We start from the raw sequence: 23487 nt of genomic DNA, 5'->3' as shown, positions 1-23487 counted from the left end.
TTGTACAGGGCATTGGTGAGGCCACACCTGGAGTATTGTGAACAGTTTTGGTGTCCTTATCTGAGGAAGGATGTTCTTGCTATGGAGGGAGTGCAGCAAAGGTTTACCAGGCTGATTCCTGGGATGGTGGGACTCTCGTATGAGGAGAGATTAAATCGGTTAGGATTATGTTCACTGGAGTTTGGAAGAGTGAGAGGGGATCTCATAGAAACGTACAATATTCTAACAGGATAGGTTAAGAAAGAATGTTCCCGATGGTGGGGGAGTGCTAAACTAGGGGCCATAGTTTGGGGATAAGGGACTGAGGTGAGGAGAAATTTCTTCATCCGAAGAGTGGCGAATCTGTGGAATTCACCACCACTTGATGATCAGCTATGATCATAATGAATGGCGGAGCAGGCTTGAAGGGCCTAATGGCCTCCTGCTTCTATTTGCTATGTTTCTCTGACAATTACTAGGGGCTGGTTTAGCTCACTCAGCTAAATCGCTGGCTTTTAAAGCAGACCAAGCAGGCCAGCAGCACAGTTCGATTCCCGTACCAGCCTCCCCGGACAGGCGCCGGAATGTGGCGACTAGGGGCTTTTCACAGTAACTTCATTGAAGCCTACTCGTGACAATAAGCGATTTTCATTTCAATTCCACTCAGAACTGTGTGGCCGCACTTGGGAGTCATTTCATTGCCTTGATTTTTCTGGTTCTGACCCTGGGACACAGATCCTGGACCAATATCCTTCCCTCAGACAGTATCACTATCTGGTCGGCTACCTGTTTGCTGTTTGGGGGATATTGTATCAACTGGCTGCTGTGTTTCAGTGTAACAGTGAACACACTTCAGATATATCCATTGGCTCACAAGTGGTTTGAAATATTCTGCGGTCGTTAATAGGTCCTTTCCAAATGCAAGTTCTTCTGTTCCTGGCCCAATTGCCCGACTGTACGTTCAGTATCGATTGTAAGGTTGATGGGTGGCATTGCAGGAAGCTCAATCTCAAACTACATCTGTCAGGCAGCCCTCCCAAAAATGAGATCAATTTTCTACTGATCACTCGTGTCTGCGTGGGTCTCACCCCCACGACCCAAAAAGATATGCAAGAGAGGTGGATTGTCCCTTAATTGGGAAAAAAAAAAAATTGGGTACTCTAAATTTATTTTTTTGAAAACACTGTTCACTAAATTTGGAGTGACCTGAAAAACCAGAGAAGCTCCAACATGGGCAAAGTAATTGGAAAGATGTTAATCTGGTGATCCGTCATATCCTCGATATCTGCAGCACCAATTTAGCTAGACACAGGAAGCTCGCAGGTCCTACATCAAGCATTCAGTTTTGCTTTTCCAGAACAGTTATCCAACTTGCCGCTCTCTTATCAACTTAAAGGTCTTGAATGACATCCTGTTTCATAACATAGGCGCAGGTTAATTTCACTTGGACTCCTTACAGGTGAGAGAGAGAAAGGGAAAGAGAGGGAGAAAAGACAGAGGGCAAAATTCTCCGACCCCCACGACGGGTCGGAGAATAGCGGGAGGGCCTTCCCGACATTTTTCCCGCCCTCCCGCTATTCTCCCCCACCCCCCGCCCAACTCCCGACACGAATCGCTGCCGCCGTTTTTTTACGGCCGGCAGCGATTCACAGCTGTTCGATGGGCCGAAGTCCCAGCCCTTTACGCCGTATTTACGAACGGCAAACACACCTGGTCTGGCCGTTCGTAAAAACGGCGTCACAAACTCGCTTTTCATAACCATGGCACCGATTGGCACGGCAGTACCACGGCCGTGCCAAGGGTGCCATGGGCCCGCGATCGGTGGGCACCGATCGCGGGCAGCGGGCCCGATGCCCGCGCACTCTTTCTCCTTCCGCCGCCCCGCAGTATCTATTCGCGGGGCGGCTGAGGGGCAACCCGGCCCGCGCATGCGCGGGTTTCGCGCAAATACGCGATGACGTCATCCGCGCATGCGCGGGTTGGAGTCTTCCAATCCGCGCAAGCGCGGCTGACGTCATATGACGCGTCAGCCGGCGCTAACTCCGGCAAGCGGGCTTAACGAATATCGTTAAGCCCGTCATGCCGGAGCCTACGGCGTCGGGCTGCTAGCCCCGACCGGGGACCAGAATCGGTTCCCGGTCGGGAAGGGGCGCGCTGGCGTCAAACCCGCCCGGGTTTGACGCCAGCTTTACGATTTCTCCCGTTTTGGGAGAATCGCGCCCAGAGAGAGAGAGAGATAGGGAGAGATAAAGGGAGTTATGGCAGCATGGTAGCATTGTGGATAGCACAATCGCTTCACAACTCTAGGGTCCCAGGTTCGATTCCGGCTTGGGTCACTGTCTGTGTGGAGTCTGCACATCCTCTCCGTGTGTGCGTGGGTTTCCTCCGGGTGCTCCGGTTTCCTCCATGGCCATGGTCAATTGCCCTTAGTGTCCAAAATTGCCCTTAGTGTTGGGTGGGGTTACTGGGTTATGGGGATAAGGTGGAGGTGTTAACCTTGGGTGGGGTGCTCTTTCCAGGAGCCAGTGCAGACTCGATGGGCCGAATGGCCTCCTTCTGCACTGTAAATTCTATGTTAAAAGAAAGAGAGGGAGGGAGAAAAGACAGAGCGAGAGAGAGAGAGACCGAGACACAGAGAGGGACAGAGAGATAGATAGAGAGAGATAAGGAGAGAGAGAGTCAGAAAGTGAGAGGGAGAAAGACAGAGAAACAGACACAAAAGACTGACAGAGGCAGCATTCCCAGAACCTGCAATTGAAGCAGAGGCCTAGAAGAGAAGGACATGGTGCTAAAACACAATGAGAACTATTAAGAATTCTGGTTTACTGTGAACTTGAAATCCTGGCATGTGTTTGGTTCTGAAAACCACTACAATGTTCCTCAACATTCTCAGAACATGAGGACACAAGAGACAGGAGCAGGAAAAAAATCAACACTCAGTAGAATCATAGCTGACCTTCTGCCTCTATTCCACTCTTCCATCCATTCCCCATATGCCTCGATTCCCTGAGACCAATAATCTGTCTGCCCCAGACCTAAATATAGTCAATGATGGCACATCCATTGGAAGAGTGAATTCCAAAGATTCACATTTCTTTGAGTAAAGAAACCTTTCCTTACCTCAGTCCTAATTTGCTGGCCCCTTATCCAGGACAGTGCCCATGTGATCTGTATTCCCAACCCAGGGAAACAATCCCTCAGTATCTACCCTGTTGAGTCCCTTTGGAATCTGGGATGTTTCTATGAGGTCACCTCACATTCTCCTAAACTCCAGAGAATACAGACCCCATTTACTCAGTCTCTGATCTTGGGAACAATCGTGGTACTCGCTCCGATGTGAGTACATCCTTCCTACATGGACTCACCTTCATCAAAGGGCTTCTGATCCCAGCTTCGGATGTAGTCATCCTGCACAAAAGGAGAAGGATATTGTGATTCAAAGAGAAAGTTAATCACGTCTCCACCATCAGTCCACTACCTCTTAATGACTAATTTTCTTTAGATGGCGCCGATAGATCCCTCTCCCCCTCACGCACATCATCTTAGATGACTCCCTTGACCATTCTCCAGCACACAAATCACTGGGAGTAAATGGTCTATGTGAGCGCCAAGTCAAATGTGACCACAATGGCAAAAGGACGGGAGCAAGATGGAGATTGTGTTCCTCCCAATTTCCAGATACATAGATAGATAGATACCATGTGCGCTTGTTGCCTGAAAGAAAACAGGGAGGTTTCTGCCGATTCCGATTGGGAGACTGTGAAGTACCGCTCTGCCCTCACCAATACCCTGCTCACACTGAATTGATTAAAAAAAAAAAAAAATTTAGTGTACCCAATTAATTTTTTCCAATTAAGGGGCAATTTAGCGTGGCCAATCCACCTAGCCTGCACATCTTTGGGTTGTGGGGGCGAAACCCACGCAGGCACGGGGAGAATGTGCAAACTCCACACGGACAGTGACCCAGAGCCGGGATCGAACCTGGGACCTCAGCGCAGTGAGGCAGCAGGGCTAACCCACTGCTCCACCATGCTGCCCCTCACACTGAATTGATGCTGTAAAGCCAGGTGCATCTCCTCAAGTCACAGTCATTTTCTCCACAGCATCAACTCCACGCTTAAGACAATTAAATGGAGAATTAAAAAAAGAAAATTCTTTTTTTTTAAATTTAGAGTACCCAAATCATTTTTTTCCAATTAAGAGTGGCCAATCCACTTACCCTACACATCTTTGGGTTCTGGGGGCGAAACCTGCACAGACACAGGGAGAATGTGCAAACGCCACACGGACAGTGACCCAGAGCTGGGATCGAACCTGGGACCTCGGCGCCGTGAGGCAGGAGGGCTAACTCACCGAGCCATCATGCTGTCTTCATTAAATGGAGAATTTATAGATGTTCCCTTTGGTGGTGGCCTGATAGTGAATATATCACATACTGCATGACCATATGACAGATTGGTTCAGTGGTTGTACACTCATTCGTTCATACCTCACTGCGTACCACACAATCTAGATAATCAGGGGCAGCACCAAGGGAGTACTCCATTGCTGGAGATGCCTCTTGCCATGAACCATTAATCCGAGGCCTTGTCTGTATTTCACACATTTGGCTACACAACAATAGATGATGACATTTGAAAATTCATTAACTGGCTGTGAAACTTTGGGATGCCCTGAAAAAAAAACTTTATAAACTCCCCCCTTTCTTTGTAAGAGCCACATTACAAGAGGCGTTCCAGGTTAATGTGAACAAAGAACAAAGAAAAGTACAGCACAGGAACAGGCCCTTCAGCCCTCCAAGCCTGCCCCGACCATGCTGCCCGTCTAAACTAAAATCTTCTACGCTTCTGGGATCCGTATCCCTCTATTCCCATCCTATTCATGTATTTGTCAAGATGCCCCTTAAATGTCACTAACGTCCCTGTTTCCACCACCTCCTCCGGCAGCGAGTTGCAGGCACCCACTACCCTCTGTGTAAAAAAACTTACCTCATACATCTCCTGTAAGCCTTGCGCCTCGCACCTTAAACCTATGCCCCCTAGTAATTGACCCCTTTACCCTGGGAAAAAGTCTCTGACTATCCACTCTGTCTATGCCTCTCATAATTTTGTAGACCTCTATCAGGTCGCCCTCAACCTCCGTCATTCCAGTGAGAATAAGCCAAGTTTCTTCAACCGCTCCTCATAGCTAATGCCCTCCATTCCAGGCAACATCCTGGTAAATGTCTTCTGCACCCTCTCTAAAGCCTCCACAGCCTTCTGGTAGCGTGGCGACCAGAATTGAACACTATACTCCAAGTGTGGCCTAACTAAGGTTCTATACAGCTGCAATATGACTTGCCAATTTTTATATACCTCAATGCCCCGGCCAATGAAGGCAAGCATGCCGTATGCCTTCTTGACTGCCTTCTCCACCTGTGTTGCTCCTTTCAGTGACCTGTGGACCTGTACACCAAGATCTCTCTGACTGTCAATACTCTTGAGGTTTCTACCATTCACTGTATATTCCCTACCTGTATTAGATCTTCCGCAATGCATTACCTCACATTTGTCCGGATTAAACTCCATCTGTCATCTCGCCGCCCAAGTCTCCAAACGATCTAAATCCTGCTGTGTCCTCTGACAGTCCTCATCGCTATCCGCAATTCCACCAACCTTTGTGTCGTCAGCAAACTTACTAATCAGACCAGTTATATTTTCCTCCAAATCATTTATATATACTATGGACAGCAAAGGTCCCAGCACTGATCCCTGCGGAACACCACTAGAACTGGGGCAGCAGGGTAGCATGGTGGTTAGCATAAATGCTTCACAGCTCCAGGGTCCCAGGTTCGATTCCCGGCTGGGTCACTGTCTGTGTGGAGTCTGCATGTCCTCCCCCTGTGTGCGTGGGTTTCCTCCGGGTGCTCCGGTTTCCTCCCACAGTCCAAAGATGTGCGGGTTAGGTGGATTGGCCATGCTAAATTGCCTGTAGTGTCCTAATAAAAAGTAAAGTTAAGGGGAGGGGGGGTTGTTGGGTTACGGGTATAGGGTGGATACGTGGGTTTGAGTAGGGTGATCATGGCTCGGCGCAACATGAAGGGCCTGTTCTGTGCTGTACTGTTCTATGTTCTAACATAAGGTTTGGAAAGCTTGCGAGGTATCAGGTACTCAAGAGCAGCCTGCAAGCAGCGGGGTGTCTTTGTTTGTCTATTGTTCTCCCTGGATTATATTGTGACCTGCCACTATGCTTCCTGTGAAGACAGCAACGATTTGCATTTACACGGCACCGTTAACGGAATAATACACCCTTCCAAAGAGAGCCATTGTTTCTAAAAAAATGTGGACACTGAGCCAAATGAGAAGATATTAGGTCCCTTGACCAAATGCAAGGTCACATGAGGCAAGCATTAAGCAGTATCTTAAAAAGAGGGGAGGGGCAAGTGGGAATTTCAGAGCTTCAGGTCTAGGTGACTGAAGGTGTGGCAGCTAATGGGGAAACCGGTGGGCAGCAGGGTGGCGCAGTGGTTAGCACTGCTGCCTCACGGCGGTGAGGACAATCACTGTCCGTGTGGAGTTTGCACATTCTCCCCGTGTCTGCGTGGGTCTCACCCCCACAACCCAAAGATGTGCAGGGGAGGTGGATTGGATACGCTAAAAATCTTATATCGGCCCATTGTTAATCGTTTTCACGCCCAGTAATCAACCCATTGTAAGCATACGAATGTATAAATTAGGAACAGGAGAAGGCCACTCGGCCGCTCGAGCCTGCTCTGCCATTTACAAAGAACATGACAGATTTGATGGTGCCCATATTCCCACCGACCCTTAATTGGAAAACAAAGAATTGGACTCTTCAAATTATTTTTTAAGAAGGTAATGGTGGAACCATGGAAATTGGGGAATATCCCTCAGGATATTCTCTTCAAATTAAATTGGGGTAACAGCCAAAATCACCAAGGCGACGAAGACCGGCCGCCGGTACCGGTAACCAGGGAGAAGGTGAAATTAAAACACATCAACTGGCCAGTGAAGGATTGAAAATACCCAGAGGCTCAATGCTGCTGAGGTGTAAGGTAATGCCCCAGTAGACTAGAGGCGGCTTGTAGACCTCTATCAGGTCGCCCTCAACCTCCGCCATTCCAGTGAGAATAAGCCCTGTCGGGGGGAGCTGACTGGTGGTGATTTAACCTGAAGGCTGGGCCTTCATGAATAGCCTCAGCTGGTACGGGAATTGAACCCCCACTGCTGGCCTTGCTCTGCATCACGAACCAGCTGTCCAGCCCATTGAGCTAACCCGGCCCCTGCTGAAGTATAACATGCTCTAAAACTGAGCTGTGCCAATATTAGCGCGCAGTCAGTGAATGTCAGAATTCTGATTGACCTAAACAGGTTCACTCCATTAAAATGACAGATGGGATGAATTTCAAATGAATAGGTCGATCTTTCAAACGCTAATATTTGTTCTCAAACTCGAATATATTCAGGGCTTAAGCTAACTGACTGTTCAAAGCAATAGCTGGCGCGAGAGTTGTCCAGAGTTCTGTGTTTACGATGAACAGGGGGAAAGAACTAGCCCAATGTATTCCTGAGGGAAAAGTGGTCGTGATTGCCTCAAGTACAGTGTGCAGTGTCATTTCGGAGCACAGGAATGGGAGAAGGCCATTCAGCCCCTCGAGCCTGTTCCCCCATTCTGCGGTGCTAACCTATCTAATTGGGTTTCATTATATAAGGCCAACATTCCATCAGCCTTTTTAATTATGTTCGGTACCTGTTCACAACGCTTTAATAAGCTGTGTACCTGGCTCTTGAAAGTCTCTCTGGAACGCTACTTGTTTCTAACTCTTCATCATTTAGAAAATAAATTAGGAAGTAATATTTGGAAGAGAAATTGCATTATTTAACATATAAATGGATAATCTCTCACATTATTGGTTCTCACTTGGTATTACTTGGTCATTGTTTAAAAATTAGGGGGCGCCAATTTAAGACGGAGAGATGAGGAGAATGTCATTCTCTCAGAGGATCGGGAGTATCTGGAATTCTCTCAAAAGGCGGTGGAAGCAGAATCTTGGAATAGTTTTATGTCTGAGCTTGATGGATACTTGACTGACAAGGGAGGGGGAGTGAAAGTTTCTCAGGGGTTGGTGGGAATGTGGGCACCATTAGATCAGTCATGTTCTTTGTGAATGGCAGAGCAGGCTCGAGGGGCCGAGTGGCCTGCTCCTGTTCCTAATTCATACATGCGTATGCTTACAAAGGGTTGATTACTGGGCGTGAACATAACTAAAAATGGGCCGATATAAGATTTTTAGCAGATATAATTTATTCATTTTAGAGATATCAATACATCTCTAACAATATTAGAGGCAGCAACAGATAGTTTGGCATTACAGAATGTAAGCCCAGATCTTTTGGGGGCGGGATATTAACATTTGGAATCTCAACCCATGTTGATGAGTTCCAAAGAAGCCATGCAGTGCAGAAGGAGGCCATTTGGCCCATCGAGTCTGCACCAGCCCTCTGAATGAGCACTTGACCTAGGCCAACTCCACCCCTGCCCTATCCCCGTAACCTCGTGCAATGATCATCTTTGGATCATCATGTGGGATGAAACCGCAGCACCCGGAGGAATCCCACGCTGACTCGGGGAAAACGTGCAACTCCACACAGTCACCCAGGACCGGAATTGAATCCGGGATCCCGGCGCTGTGAGGCAGCAGTGCTAGCCGCTCTGCCACTGTGCCGCCCAATTTGCTATTTGCCATCTGAATGCTTTTGTGATAAATGGGTTTGATGTCCCATTAAAGTGACAGGCCTAGAAACCTCTGACAAACACGCTATGCGTTTTGTCCTGATCTGCTGTCACTAGACTATGGCTCAGGTCATCGTTCTGTCTTTTTGACATTATTGACTCTGTTCCTGAGAAGGCTAGCCTTATCATTGGCTTGGAGATGCTGCAATCGTTCCCTAATGGGCTGCTGAGCTTGGACAACTCTGAAATGGTGTGTTTATTGATCCCTTCTCTGTCTGGAGAGAAGGCAGTAGACACCACTGAGCCAATAATTGATGGGAAGCAGTGTCTTACAATGCAGTAACTCAATCGAGCCCTTCTGATAACGTCATCAACTGTGAAAGCAAAGCCAAAGTCAGCAGAACCTCCTGGAATATACGCCCTGAAGGAATACTTTGGACTAACTAAATAGCCTTGAGCTCACACACAATCAGGATTTGCTCCTTAAGTACATCTGTACATTCACATCTTGTTGTCTATTCAATCGAGGATGTTGAGATGTGCGGCAGCTATGAAAAAAATAATTGTCATCTCTATTCTGTTGTTCACAACCTCAGAATGTCCCAAATCACTTTACAGCCAATAAAGTACTTTTTGATGCGCAGTCACTGTTGAAATGTAGGAAGGCCGGCTGCCAAATAGTGCACAGCAAGCTCCCACAAGCAGCAGGTGAGAATGACCGGATAAAAGGCTGCACCACGCCTCTGCCCTTCTACAAAGCAGTGCGATGATATCGTTAGTGAGCAGATAAGGCCTCACTCGGCTTAATGTCTCACCTGAAACACAATGAAATGAAAAATGAAAATGAAAATCCGCTTATTGTCACAAGTAGGCTTCAAATGAAGTTACTGTGAAAAGCCCCTAGTCGCCACATTCCGGTGCCTGTTCGGGGAGGCTGGTACGGGAATTGAACAGTGCTGCTGGCCTCCCTTGGTCTGCTTTAAAAGCCAGCGATTTAGCCCTGTGCTAAACCAGCCCCAACAGGCTCTGACAGTGCAGCACTCTCTCGGCACTGCACTAGCTGTCTCATGTCCCCCGGCCTCAGTCACCATCGGTCAATCCTGCTGCATCGTATTGCCGTCTGCTGCTAGGGTGCACAAACAAATAGAAACTTCTGGACTGGGCTCCCTAATTGGCGTTGAGACAACACATGGGCAGGCCCCCTGTCTCGCTCAGCATTTTGTGGAGGAGGTGTTTTCTAATTAAACAGAAGCGAGGGATGCGCCACCCAGAGCCCACACGCATTTACTGATGTGTGAAATGGGCATTTTGGGAAGCAGAGTTGGCGGTTTCTCCGCCCCACAGGCAAGATTGAGTTTCCCCTTTGCTGGAGAGACCTTAAATGGCCCGAGAGGAGGCGAAAGAGGGTCTGTTAATATAGAAGAGCAGAGGGCAGCATGGTGGCTCAGTGGGTTAGCACTGCTGCCTCACGGCGCCGAGGTCCCAGGTTCGATCCCGGCTCTGGGTCACTGTCCGTGCAGAGTTTACACATTCTCCCCGTGTCTGCGTGGGTTTCGCCCCCACAACCCAAAGATGTGCAGAGTAGGTGGATTGACCATGCTAAATTGCCCCTTAATTGGAAAAAAATAATTGGGTAATCTAAATTTTTTTTAAAAATAATGAAGAGCAGGAAGTAAACTCACTACGTTATGGTAATGAGTGATGGAGGCTATTATGTAACAGTGACATCGGCATGTCATGCTCTGGAGAGATTCTGTACAGCAGACACTGCAGGCAGCACTCGGGGGAGATGCACCTACTCTGTAGCTCATCATGGACAGAGTGTAAATAAATCAGTTTGAAGTAACTACCCGAGGCAGGTGACAGTCTCGCTCGATAACATACACCATTGCACCAGTGAAGTGAAATGGAAGTCACCAAAGTCCCACAGGTTGCTCTTCCTTTTGAGAGAGAGCTGACAGGTGGTGGTGTAACCCGAGGGTCACAACACCTGAGGTATGGGGTAAGGTTGAGGAGGGGCCTTCATGGAAAGAACTCAGCCGGCACAGGAATTGAACCGTTGCAGCCGTCGCTCCGCATCACAAGCCAGCCGCCCAGCCGCCTGAGCTAATCGACCGGCAGCACGTGAAACATGGCAGCAGTCGTGGTGAAACCAGGGGCTGGTTTAGCACAGGGCTAAATCGCTGGCTTTTAAAGCAGACCAAGGCAGGCCAGCAGCACGGTTCAATTCCCGTACCAGCCTCCCTGAACAGGTGCCGGAATGTGGCGACTAGGGGCTTTTCACAGTAACTTCCTTTGAAGCCTACTCGTGTCAATAAGCGATTTTCATTTCATTTCATTTCATTTCAATGACACCGCAACTGGAAGAAAACCCTGTTTGGAATGACAACCCCGTACGCGTTCCGAAGCAGGAAGGCAATAGGAAAGTTATGGCAACACTGGGCAAACAGTCACTGCTCTTAGTCTGCCTGTTGGGAGGAGTTCAGGGTCTCCACATAGGAAAACAGGGCAAGATAAGTTTGAGTGGTCCAGCAGCCTCAGGTCTCCCTACCAAAGAGCAGAAACACCAGGTTTGTTTATTCCTCTACACCCGAGGGCCTATTGCTGATGAAATCCTTCTCATGCAGGGGCAAGGAGAACCTTTGCAGACTTTAAATCATTTTTAAAAGCCTTTGACGTGCTTTACAAAGTGGAACATGGGTGCTGGGCAAATGCGATTGAACCACAGATTGCACAAACCAGAATCCGTTGACTCGCCCTCTTACCGACTTATTCACGGTAGTTAGTTGTTGAAAACGCAAGGCCACGATAGACCATCACACACTCAACAGATCACTTTGCAGTCTGCTTTGGTCAGACCAAACCAAGTAAGCTAAATCAACCTCTCACCTGGCGACACACCGAGGGGGTCAGTGATGTCCGTTTAGCCCAAAACCTGGCCGCCCTGTCCACTCAAAAACCTGCCAAACCTGCCAAAAGGGCAGGAAGCCCTGGAGCAGGAATCTCGAGAGCTTACCCTGTGGCACAACGAAACAGCACAGGCCCAGCTGAAACTAGCAGATTTCTGGGACACATCATTCATCATGGTAGACCCTCAAAATCGCCATCAGCGACTCCCCGAAACCAAAGTCCATCACTAATGCCCAGAGGTTCCTCGGGCTGATAAATCAGGAGATAAGATTTATCCCGAATCTAACCATCACAGAACCTTTCCGGGATCTCCCACGAAAAGTCCAAGTCCAGGAGATTGACAACAGGAAGCCTGTGAACTCTGCCTCCAGAGGGTGGACAAGAACAAAACACCACTTTGCCACTATACAAAAGGGGAGCACTGATAGTCACGTGGGCAGTAGAAAGGTTCTCCGACTCTCTGGTCTACACTGAGGACGATCACAAACCGTTCATTACCCCCTTGAATTCCAAGGAGATTGTTAAAATGCCCCTACCCATTCAAAGGTTCCACCCTTGGTTGAAGCATCAGCATTTGACAGCTGTGTAGCTTCCAGGAAAGTCAAAAACCATGGCTGATGTTCTCGCAAGAGCTACGGTGGACTAACCCACTGCCGAGAGCTTCACCCTCGTCTCCGAAATGGAAACATTCTGTTCGAGCACAACAGAATTAACAGCCAGACACCCACACAGTCCCGAGTGCCATCTTATTCGCTAGACCAACCTTGGCTCAATCTTTTTGATCATCGGGGCAAGGCGAGAATGGGCAATAAATGCTGGCTTAGCCAGCGACACTCACATCCCATAAATTAATTCTAAAAAAACCTTGTTGCTCCAGATTACTCTAGATGGTTGAACGTGGCCAGACCCCACACCACTACAGCGGAGTTGGTGGTCAGGGTCCTGCAGACAGATGAAAGCAGCTCGGAAAATTGGCCACAATTTGTCAGTGACCACTCTAGGAATTTTGCTGATGACAATGGAAGCACCCGTGTCACCAGTTCTCCTCTCCATCCACATGCTAATGGGAAGGCTGAATAAGGGTGAGGATCATGAAAATACTAATGGCCAAGAGTTCTGACTGGCTGCACTACCGAGCTCCACCTCTAGTTAATGGTTTGTCACCAGCTGAACAGCTCACGGGCTGATGTCTGAAGATGCAGGTTCCTGTAATGCCAAGGAACCGCCAAGCTAATGTCACGCCTGCTGATCACAAGAGGATGAGAAATGGAAACCGGCCTCCGGGAGCAGCAACAACATTGGTACAACTCCAGATATGGGGACAAAGGAACTCCCCTCAGCATCTTCCCCACCAGGCCAGACTGTTTGGATTTGGGATCGTAAATCAGAAGGTGTGGTCCTTCCAAGAACGGTGCACCCATGGTCATGCATGGTCCGAGCACCATCTAATCCTTATCGACTGGATCGGATTTGTTTATTGTCACGTGTACCGAGGTACAGTGAAAAGTATTTTTCTGCGAGCAGCTCAACAGATCCTTAAGCACATGGGAAGGAAAGAAAATACATAATAGGGCAACACAAGGTATACAATATAACTACATAAACACCGGCATCGGATGAAGCAGACAGGGTGTAGTGTTAATGAGGTCAGTCCGTAAGAGGGTCATTTAGGAGTCTGGTAACAGGGGGGAAGAAGCTGTTTTTGAGTCTGTTCGTGCGTGTTCTCAGACTTCTGTATCTCTTGCCCGATGGAAGAAGTTGGAAGAGTGATTAAGCCGGGTGGGAGGGGTCTTTGATGCAACAGGAGAGCCCTAATTTCATTGGTGCCCATGAGTACTAGGTCTTCGATTACCACGCAATGTGGGATAGAGACCCCACAATTTAGTTTTCATACTTAAGCCTCCACAGTGGACATTGAACTCAGAACATGCTGGCCTTGAGGCTAGCATACTGCTACCTCCTGATACACAGCTAACATCTTGGGTCGCAGAGGCTGAACGTTGCCTAACATTGAGAGGCAGCCACATTTGTTTGTACCTGCTGGCCAGATCCGTAAGCAGGGAAAGAATGTGAACAGTGATTTTGGAGACAACATCTAGAAGACACGATGTTTAAATGTCTCTGCGTTTAAATTTCTCTTTTGCAATCCAACAGTACTTCTGTTAACTAAATGATGGATTACAGAATTACAATCACAAAAATAAGAGTACTTATGGTAATCAGGAATTAGACCATATACTAGAATATTTATGGTAATCATGAATTAAACTACCACTAACCTCCACTTCCTGACAGGCAGCATGAGAAAGAGAAATGAAAACAATTAGCAAGTTAAGGGTAAATAACTTGACACTAAGTCAAACCAATAGAAGACAATCCTTCCGATACGAGCTATGAATGGACCCCACCTTAAGGGAGATTTGCCAGACTGCATCCAGTTCCTTTAATAGATCAAGTTTAAAGCTTGGGCCCATTGCGGACAATCCCTTCAATAAAGGTACATGATCACAAGGTACGGAGACACTCAGCCAGCTTCAGCCACTGAGAGTGGCTTACAATTGGCGTGATGTGACCATGAGAGCCCCCAGTTCTTCCGTCAGGTACACTGGCAATTTACATAGATAATAAGAACATAAGAACATAAGAACTAGGAGCAGGAGTAGGCCATCTGGCCCCTCGAGCCTGCTCCACCATTCAATGAGATCATGGCTGATCTTTTGTGGACTCAGCTCCACTTTCCGGCCCGAACACCATAACCCTTAATCCCTTTATTCTTCAAAAAACTATCTATCTTTACCTTAAAAACATTTAATGAAGGAGCCTCAACTGCTTCACTGGGCAAGGAATTCCATAGATTCACAACCCTTTGGGTGAAGAAGTTCCTCCTAAACTCAGTCCTAAATCTACTTCCCCTTATTTTGAGGCTATGCCCCCTAGTTCTGCTTTCACCCGCCAGTGGAAACAACCTTAGTTCAGTGGGTGGTATTCTCACCCCCGAGTGTCAGAATCACATGAATGTACAGTACGGAGGGTGGCCATTCGCTCCATCGTGCTCATGTTGCACAATAAGTGGACATTCAGCCTATTCCCACTTCCCAGCACTCACTTTGGCGCCTGGCAGATTGGGCAGAAAGTTGTGAATGGCAGATTGGAGCCCCACCTTTGCTATGAGTGGGTGCCAAGTGGTGGGTGAGGAGAGTGGACTTGTGACGGGTCGGGGAGGTGGTGGGGGGGGGGGGGGGGGGGGCAGAAAGAGAAAAGATGGCAGTGCTTAAACCCTTTAACTACTTGATAAACTAATGAGCCTGAATGTTACGCTCCCCCCATGATCGTTTTTTTTAACCGGGAGGGGGAGTGTAAAAATGCAGGGATGGGATTCCACCTCCCTCCGGGTTCCCACCTTCCCACCCACCCAACCACAAAGCGATTTTACCCTGGGGTGAGAAGGCTTTGGGCAAGTTTCCCAACTTTGATCCAATTGAGGACCTTAAATGGCCGCTGAAGGGATGTTACCCACCCAGCCTCAATGTTTAGGCTGGCGGGAAGATTGAACCTCCATGGGGGAAGGCCAGATAGAATCCATGTTAGATCTCAGGCAGGAAGGAGGGCAAAAGGGGGGAGGGGCACCTCCTTCAGAAGCCCCCTTCTGACTGGGGAGCACCTTCCCCTTAAGGCCCAGTGACCTCCTGATCTCCCTCCCGCCCCAGGCTCTCCTCCAAAACCCCAATTGCAACTCCCACCCCCTTGCAACCCCCCCAGGCCGTCCCTACCCTTTCCACCCTGAGGCCCCCTTGTCCCTGGCTCTGGCACTTATGCTCAGTCAGAAGAATTGTGGTCATGATTTCATCATTTTGCAGGTACTTACTGAGGAACTGAATTGACGGCATAACCCACAACAACGCACAACATCATAACCCACAACAACGCACAACATCATAACCCACAACAATGCACATCATCATAACCCACAACAACGCACAACATCATAACCCACAACAACGCACATCATCATAACCCACAACAACGCACAACATCATAACCCACAACAACGCACATCATCATAGCCCACAACAACGCACATCATCATAACCCACAACAACGCACAACATCATAACCCACAACAACGCACAACATCATAGCCCACAACAACGCACAGCATCATAGCCCACAACAACGCACATCATCATAACCCACAACAACGCACAACATCATAACCCACAACAACGCACAACATCATAACCCACAACAATGCACAACATCATAGCCCACAACAACGCACAGCATCATAGCCCACAACAACGCACATCATCATAACCCACAACAACGCACATCATCATAACCCACAACAACGCACAACATCGTAACCCACAACAACGCACATCATCATAACCCACAACAACGCACATCATCATAACCCACAACAACGCACAACATCGTAACCCACAACAACGCACAACATCATAACCCACAACAACGCACATCATCATAACCCACAACAACGCACAACATCGTAACCCACAACAACGCACATCATCATAACCCACAACAACGCACATCATCATAACCCACAACAACGCACAACATCGTAACCCACAACAACGCACATCATCATAACCCACAACAACGCACATCATCATAACCCACAACAACGCACAACATCGTAACCCACAACAACGCACATCATCATAACCCACAACAACGCACATCATCATAACCCACAACAACGCACAACATCGTAACCCACAACAACGCACAACATCATAACCCACAACAATGCACAACATCATAACCCACAACAATGCACATCATCATAACCCACAACAACGCACATCATCATAACCCACAACAACGCACATCATCATAACCCACAACAACGCACATCATCATAACCCACAACAACGCACATCATCATAACCCACAACAACGCACATCATAACCCACAACAACGCACATCATCATAACCCACAACAACGCACATCATCATAACCCACAACAACGCACATCATCATAACCCACAACAACGCACATCATCATAACCCACAACAACGCACATCATCATAACCCACAACAACGCACATCATCATAACCCACAACAACGCACATCATCATAACCCACAACAACGCACAACATCATAACCCACAACAACGCACATCATCATAACCCACAACAACGCACAACATCATAACCCACAACAACGCACAACATCATAACCCACAACAACGCACATCATCATAACCCACAACAACGCACATCATCATAACCCACAACAACGCACATCATCATAACCCACAACAACGCACATCATAACCCACAACAGCGCACATCATCATAACCCACAACAACGCACATCATAACCCACAACAACGCACATCATCATAACCCACAACAAGAAGCCAGAACAGTAGCTTGGTATCTGGAAAAATGTAAAACCGAAACTGGTCCCACGATCCCGTCTCTTCAACATGGGTGTTGCCAATCACCTGTGTTGTGGTAGCTTGACTGGAACGCTGGGGCAGGATGGGATGAGGCCTTTGAGCCTCTCAGACCCGTTCCACCAATCTATTCGATTATGGCAAATCGCCACCTCAAATCTCTGATAAAGTTTTAAAAAATAAATTTAGAGTACCCAATTCATTTTTTCTAATTAAGGGGCAATTTAGCGTGGCCAATCCACCTAACCTGCACATCTTTGGGTTATGGGGGTGAAACCCACGCAAACACGAGAGAATGTGCAAACTCCGCACGGACAGTGACCCAGAGCTGGGATTGAACCTGGGACCTCGGTGCCGTGAGGTAGCAGGGCTAACCACTGTGCCACCGTGCTGCCCATTGGATTTTACTCCCAATCTCAAGGTCGAGATTCCCTACATCACTGTAACCATGGCGACTCTGTCCTGTGTGGCTCACTTCTACGTGGTGTGGTCCCTTTTAACCTCTGTGTCATGGATCGGGCTGTTCAATTTAAGGGAATTATCTTGTGATGGGGAAGCCAGGTCTCAGTCTGTGTTTTAAAATACTGCGGCTTTCACCTTTCGGCTGAGAGCTACGCTGTCAGCCAGAGCATTTCCTCATCAGCATATCCAAGGTCGTGTTGAACATCACTTTATTAAAATGGAAATGCTTATGAAATCTCAAAATGAATTGTGGACTGATAAATTAAGGGTTAAACGGTGCACACCTAACCATGGGAGAATGATTGGTGTGGCTGGTGCGTTTGATCCCTTTCTTGACATTAATATTCAGTCTGAGGGACTTCCGGTGATGGCGGGCGGGAGGCGGGCGCGCAACGGAGGGCTCCCGATCGGGAACGGCATTTTCGGGGCTTTAAGCCCGGTCCCAAGGTCCAAGGAGGCGTCAAAGGCACGGAGAAGGCATGGAGGAGGCACAGCAGAAGAAGATGTCAAGGGTCAGTAAGAAAACGGCCATTAAAAGAACAGCTGAAGGCCCGTGGGGGAGTGGAGAGGTCACCACGGGGTCACCAGGGAAAAAGGAGGCTGGAGCACCAGGGGAGGCCGCATTGCTGAAGGCTGAAGAAATAACCACAGTGATGGCCGCAGAATTCGAAAGGCAGTTTACAAAACACCTGGAGGCGATGAGGAAGGAGATGAGGGAGGTTTTGAGTGTGCTGGTGGAGGAGCCGATTTCCCCGGTGACGACGGCGGTGGCGAGCGCAGTGGGGGAGGTGCGGGAGCAAGGGGAGGCGCTGAGATAGTGGAGGAGACGATGGCGCAGCACGGTGATCAACTTACCTCGATGGGGAAGGAGATGCGGAAGGCGATGGAGGTGAACACGGATCTGCGAGGGAAACTGGAAGACCTGGAAAACAGGTCCAGGCGACAGAATTTGAGGATTGTGGGGCTGCCCGAAGGAGTTGAAGGGCCGATGCCGACTGAGTATTTTGCCACGATGTTGGCGAAGCTATTTGGGGGAGGGGGAGGATCCCTCCCGATATGAACTGGATCGGGCTCATCGGTCGTGGAGGCCTGTACCAAAGGCGAGTGAGCCGCTAAGGGTAGTGACTCTGTGCTTCCGTAGGTACAGTGTGAAGGAGAAGGTCCTGTGCTGGGCTAAGCAGAAGCGGGTGGTGCAGTGGGCTGGAGCTGGTATGCGTGTATACCAGGACATTACGGTTGAGCTGGCGAGGAGGCGGGCTGCTTTCAACTGGGTGAAGAGGGCTCTGTACATTAGCAAGGTGCAGTGCGGCATTGTATATCCAGCGAAGCTGAGGGTGACTTACAAGCTCAAGGAATTTTATTTTGGAACGGCGGAAGCAGCGGAGGAGTTTGCAAAGGCAGAAGGGCTGTGGCAGAACTGAGAAACTGAGAAATGGCCATGTGCCGATGTAACCTCAGGACTGTATTTTCTTCTTTTTTGTCTCTTCTTTTTTGTTTCACTGCCTGCGGGTGTATGGGCTAAAGGAGCCAATGTTGTATATATTTGGACAAGGGAAGTGATGGGACTTGCAGTATAAGTGAGGGCTCTTTGGGGTGTAGGTGGATTTGCGGGGTCTGTGCTAAAAGGGGATTTCTGGGTTTTCCTAGAGCCGGGCGGGGGCCTCCGGGCTGGCCGGTTTAAGCCGGCCAGTGAACTGGAGTGAGGTGGGGGGAGGAGCTGCGGCCATCGAAGCCTGGCAGAACAGGGTCCGAGTGGTCTAGCCGGGGTGGAAAGTTGGGGAGAAGGAACCGAGGTTGGGGGAAGGAGTTTTACAAGAGGCAGTGGGCGGGAGGAGTTGGAGGGGAGGGGAGGGTCTACAACTCTTGGGTATCATGTACGGTACTCTTTCAGAGGTTGGACGGCGTTCAGTGTGTGGGGTGGGGAGGGGGGGGGGGGGGGGGAGTGGATTCTAGGGTGACCAAGGGCGGTCCCGGACTCCTTTCTCTTTTTCTCTTTTGTTTTTTGTTTCCACCGTGGGAGGGTTTGTTTTATTGGATGCATATATTGACAGGTGGGCTGTTGTTGGGGTGGTGGGAGGATGGGATCGTTGTTATTGTTAAGGGGATTGATTTTGTATTTGTTACCGTTTACTGTTTGGGGGGGGGGGGGTGAATTTTGGAGGAAAATGTGAAAATGGAGAATAAAAACATTTAAAAGAAAATATTCAGCCTGAGCTTAGAAACGACGTTCAAGGGCTTAGGTTCTCCACATATCCCAAAGGACCAACATTTCTCCCTTAACCGACTCCACCAAAAGACTGACTTAGTGGCAATTCATCACTATTAGTGGGATCATGCTGTGCTCAGAACGGCTGTTGTGTTCAACAGCAGTCACTGCACCTCCACATAGCTCACTAGGTTTGACATGGAGTCTGAAATCCAGGGTGGTGGTCAGTAGAAATCTTTCTGATGACAGTTTGCCAATTGGTGATGGCCACCCTTTTTAATTTCCCACTAGGGTTTGTACAATATGATTAACCAGAATGTTTCACCAATTACTTTGGTCAAGTGACAATGAGGACAGGCGGTGTCTCCTCCCCATCACTGTCGGCTCTGGGTTTTTAGGGTAATGTTCCATTTCCTTGGTCTGTACTGTGCTGTGTTGTTCTATGTTCCTTCCTGTGTGGAGCAGCACCCAGGGCCTCATGGAGAAGGAGGTGAAGTCGTGCAGGGCTGAAGGCAACTTCAATTGAGAGTTTTGACCAGCCCAATGGGCTGTGTGTGGTTTTTATTTTGGGTGGTCAAAGAGATTCCATCTTGGACCGAGGAATGGCCAACATGGGGAAGAGAGGGTGTGCTTTCACACAAGCTGTTAAAAACATCTCGTCATTGTGTCGTTACTTAGCTGTCTGTTTTCTTCAAATGGAAAGGTGAAGTGTGGAGTCCAACCATGAACACAGCGCTGAGATGGTGACACTTCTATCTGCCTGGAAATCTAACAGCTCAGTATCATAGCTCAGGTTCACTAGAACAAAGGGTTATTTTAAGAGGAAATGTTGGACAGGCTGGGCTTGTATCTACTGGAGTTTAGAAGATTGAGAGATTATTTATTTTTAATTCACTTACGAGATGTGGGCATCACTGGCTGGGCCAGCATCTATTGCCCACCCCTAATTGCTCTTGAGAAGGTGGTGGGTGAGCTTCCTCCTTGGAACGGCTGCAGTCCCTGTGGTGTAGGCACACCCACAGTGCTGTTAGGGATGGAGTCCAGGATGTCGACCGAGCGACACTGAAGGAACGGCGATATATTTCCAAGTCAGGATTGTGTGTGGCTCAGAATGAAACTTCCAGGTGATGGTGTTCTCCGTACTTGCTGTCATTGTCCTTCTAGATGGTAGCAGTTGTGGGTTTGGAAGGTGCTGCCTAAGGAACCTTGGTGAGTTACTGCAGTTCATCTTGTAGATGGTGCACACGGCTGCCATTGTTCGTCGGTGGTGGAGGGTTTGAATGTTTGTGGAAGGGGGAGCAATCAAGCGGGGCTGCTTTGTCCTGGATGGTGTTGAGCTTCTTGAGTGTTGTCGGAGCTGCACTCATCCAGGCAAGTGGAGAGTATTCCATTACACTCCTGACTTGTGCCTTCTAGATGGGAGACAGGCTTTGGGGATTCAGGAGGTGAGTTACTCGCCGTAGGATTCCTAGCCTCTGACCTGCTCTGGTAGCCACAGTATTTACATGGCTGGGTCCGGTTCAGTTTCTGATTAATGGTAACCCCCGAGGGGCGATGGTTAGATTCTCTTTGTTGGCGATGGTCATTGCCTGGTACTTGTGTGGCACAAATGTTACTTGCTGCTTATCAGTCCAAACCTGAAAATTGAGGTTTTTCCTCTGATTCCCGTCAATTCCAATTTTGCTAGGGTTCCTTGATGCCACATTCAGTCAAATGTTGCCTTGGTGTCAAGGGCAGTCACTCTCACTCATCTCTTGGCTTCAACTGTTTTGTCCATGTTTGAACCAAGGCTGTAATGAGGTCAGGAGCTGAGTGACCCTGGCGGAACCCAAACTGAGCATCAGAGAGCAGGTTGTTGGTAAGCAAGTGCCGCTTGATAGCACTGTCGATGACTCCTTCCGTCAGTTCACTGATGATGGAGAGTAGACTAATAGGGTGGCAATTGGCTGGGTTGGATTTGTTTTGCTTTTAGTGTACAGGACGCACCTGGGCAATTTGCCAAATTGCTGGGCAAATGCTAGTGATGTGGCAAGTTCGGGAATAAAGGTTTTCAGTGCTATTGCGGAATATTGTCAGGGCCCAGTGCCTTTGCAGTACCTAGTGCCTTCAGCCATTTCTTGATATTACGTGGAGTGAATCGGATTGGCTGAAGACTGGTATCTGTGTTGAAGGGTTGCCCTGGTGGAGGCCGAGTTTGATCATCCGCTTGGCACTTCAGGCTGAAGATTGGTGTGAATGCTGCAGCCTTGTCTTTTGCACTGATACGCTGGACTCCTCCATTACTGAGGATCGGGGTATTTGTGGAGCCTCCTCCTCCAGGGAGTTCACGACTGGATTTGGCAGAGCTGCAGAGCTTAGATCAGATCCATCAGTTGTGGAATCTCTTTGCTCTGTCTATAACGTGCTGCTTATGCTGTTTGGCATGTGGGTAGTTCTGTGTTGTAGCTTCACCAGGATGACACCTCATTTCTGGGTATGTCTGGCCCTGCTCCAGGCATGCTTAAAAATTATATCTATGAGATCCTGAGAGTGGATACTGAAAGGATTTCCCCTTGTGGGCGAGGGAGACCAGGACTTGGGGGGGGACGGGGGTAGGGGAGAGACAATTCAAAAATAAGGGGTCTCCTATTTAAGATGAAGATAAGATTTGAGATTTTAATCCAGATTGGCAATCCCTGCACAGTAGTGTGGGAGTGCTGCACTGTCAGAGGCACTACTGCCTTTGGGGGGGGGGGGGGGGAACTTTAACCCTGTCCGGCCTCTCAGAAGAATGTGAAAGATCTAATGGCACGCTTCAAAAATGCAGCGAGTCCCCCCCCCCCCCCCCCCCCCCGGTGTCCTGACAAATGTTTACTGCTTTAACTAGCATCACCAAAACAGATTATCTCATTGCTGTTTGTGGGATCTTGCTGGGTACAATTTCTCCGACACTTTTCAACAATGTTTACGCTTCAAGAAATAATTAATTGGCTACAAAGCACTGTGTGACGTCGGACCGTCGAAAGGCATTTTAAAAACGCAAGCCTTTCATAGAACATAGAACAGTACAGCACAGAACAGGCCCTTCGGCCCTCAATGTTGTGCCGAGCCATGATCACCCCATTTAAACCCACGTAACCCGCATACCCGTAACCCAACAATCCCCCCATTAACCTTACACTACGGGCAATTTAGCATGGCCAATCCACCTAACCCGCACATCTTTGGACTTTCCTTTGATAAACCCAAACAAAAACATCGGGGACTAATAATGTGAACGATTTCAGGTGCATTGGAAATTAATGGGAGCGTGCATTTAGTCCTCAACGTGGCCCCAAGGCTCCTTGGTACCAGGTGACACATGGAAGCAAATGATTAGATACTCCTGGCCTATGGGATGGTCGGCTGTGCAAAATCATTTGGCTCCGTGATATTGAAAATTGCAAATTTATGCAGCTGAACAGCCATTTAATTAAATTTCCTGCAGCAGGATTGCATACAATTAGGTTCCGACACTAAATGTAGTTCAGCAAAAGCAATTAGCTATTGTGCAGAACGCTCCTGTTGTACACTGAACTAAGGTCACAAGAGCCTGACTCAACGGTGGGTATCTCTTACACCAGCACTCTATGGAACAAGAGCGTTTCAACTTTGATGAATACTCATGATTCAGCCAAGACAATGTTTGCCGTGGGCTCCTATGCAGAGTAGCTCATGGAAATGTTTAATATTTGTTCCCCGCCATCCATTTTGTTTGCAGAATGTTGCTCTTGTTGCGACAAATC

At 48.5% G+C, this 23487-nt stretch overlaps 1 protein-coding gene across 2 annotated transcripts in view; it reads right to left on the bottom strand.

The window, feature by feature from the left end:
* Positions 1-23487, bottom strand: part of spock2 (SPARC (osteonectin), cwcv and kazal like domains proteoglycan 2) — an 80544-nt gene that overhangs the window by 42571 nt on the left and 14486 nt on the right. The window contains exons 2-3 of one of the 2 annotated variants that reach the window (XM_038783260.1): positions 13902-13910; positions 3345-3387 (exon numbers count right to left, since the gene is read on the bottom strand). In XM_038783260.1, coding sequence (XP_038639188.1) covers positions 3345-3387; positions 13902-13910 — 52 coding nt within the window. The remainder of the gene's footprint in view (positions 1-3344; positions 3388-13901; positions 13911-23487) is intronic. The other variant, XM_038783261.1, reaches the window with a different exon arrangement.

The sequence above is a fragment of the Scyliorhinus canicula genome, chromosome 22 (assembly GCF_902713615.1).
Source record: "Scyliorhinus canicula chromosome 22, sScyCan1.1, whole genome shotgun sequence".
NCBI classification, from domain to species: domain Eukaryota; kingdom Metazoa; phylum Chordata; class Chondrichthyes; order Carcharhiniformes; family Scyliorhinidae; genus Scyliorhinus; species Scyliorhinus canicula.
The sequence above is the reverse complement of the archived record's forward strand: the minus strand, read 5'-3'. Positions and strand labels throughout refer to the sequence as shown.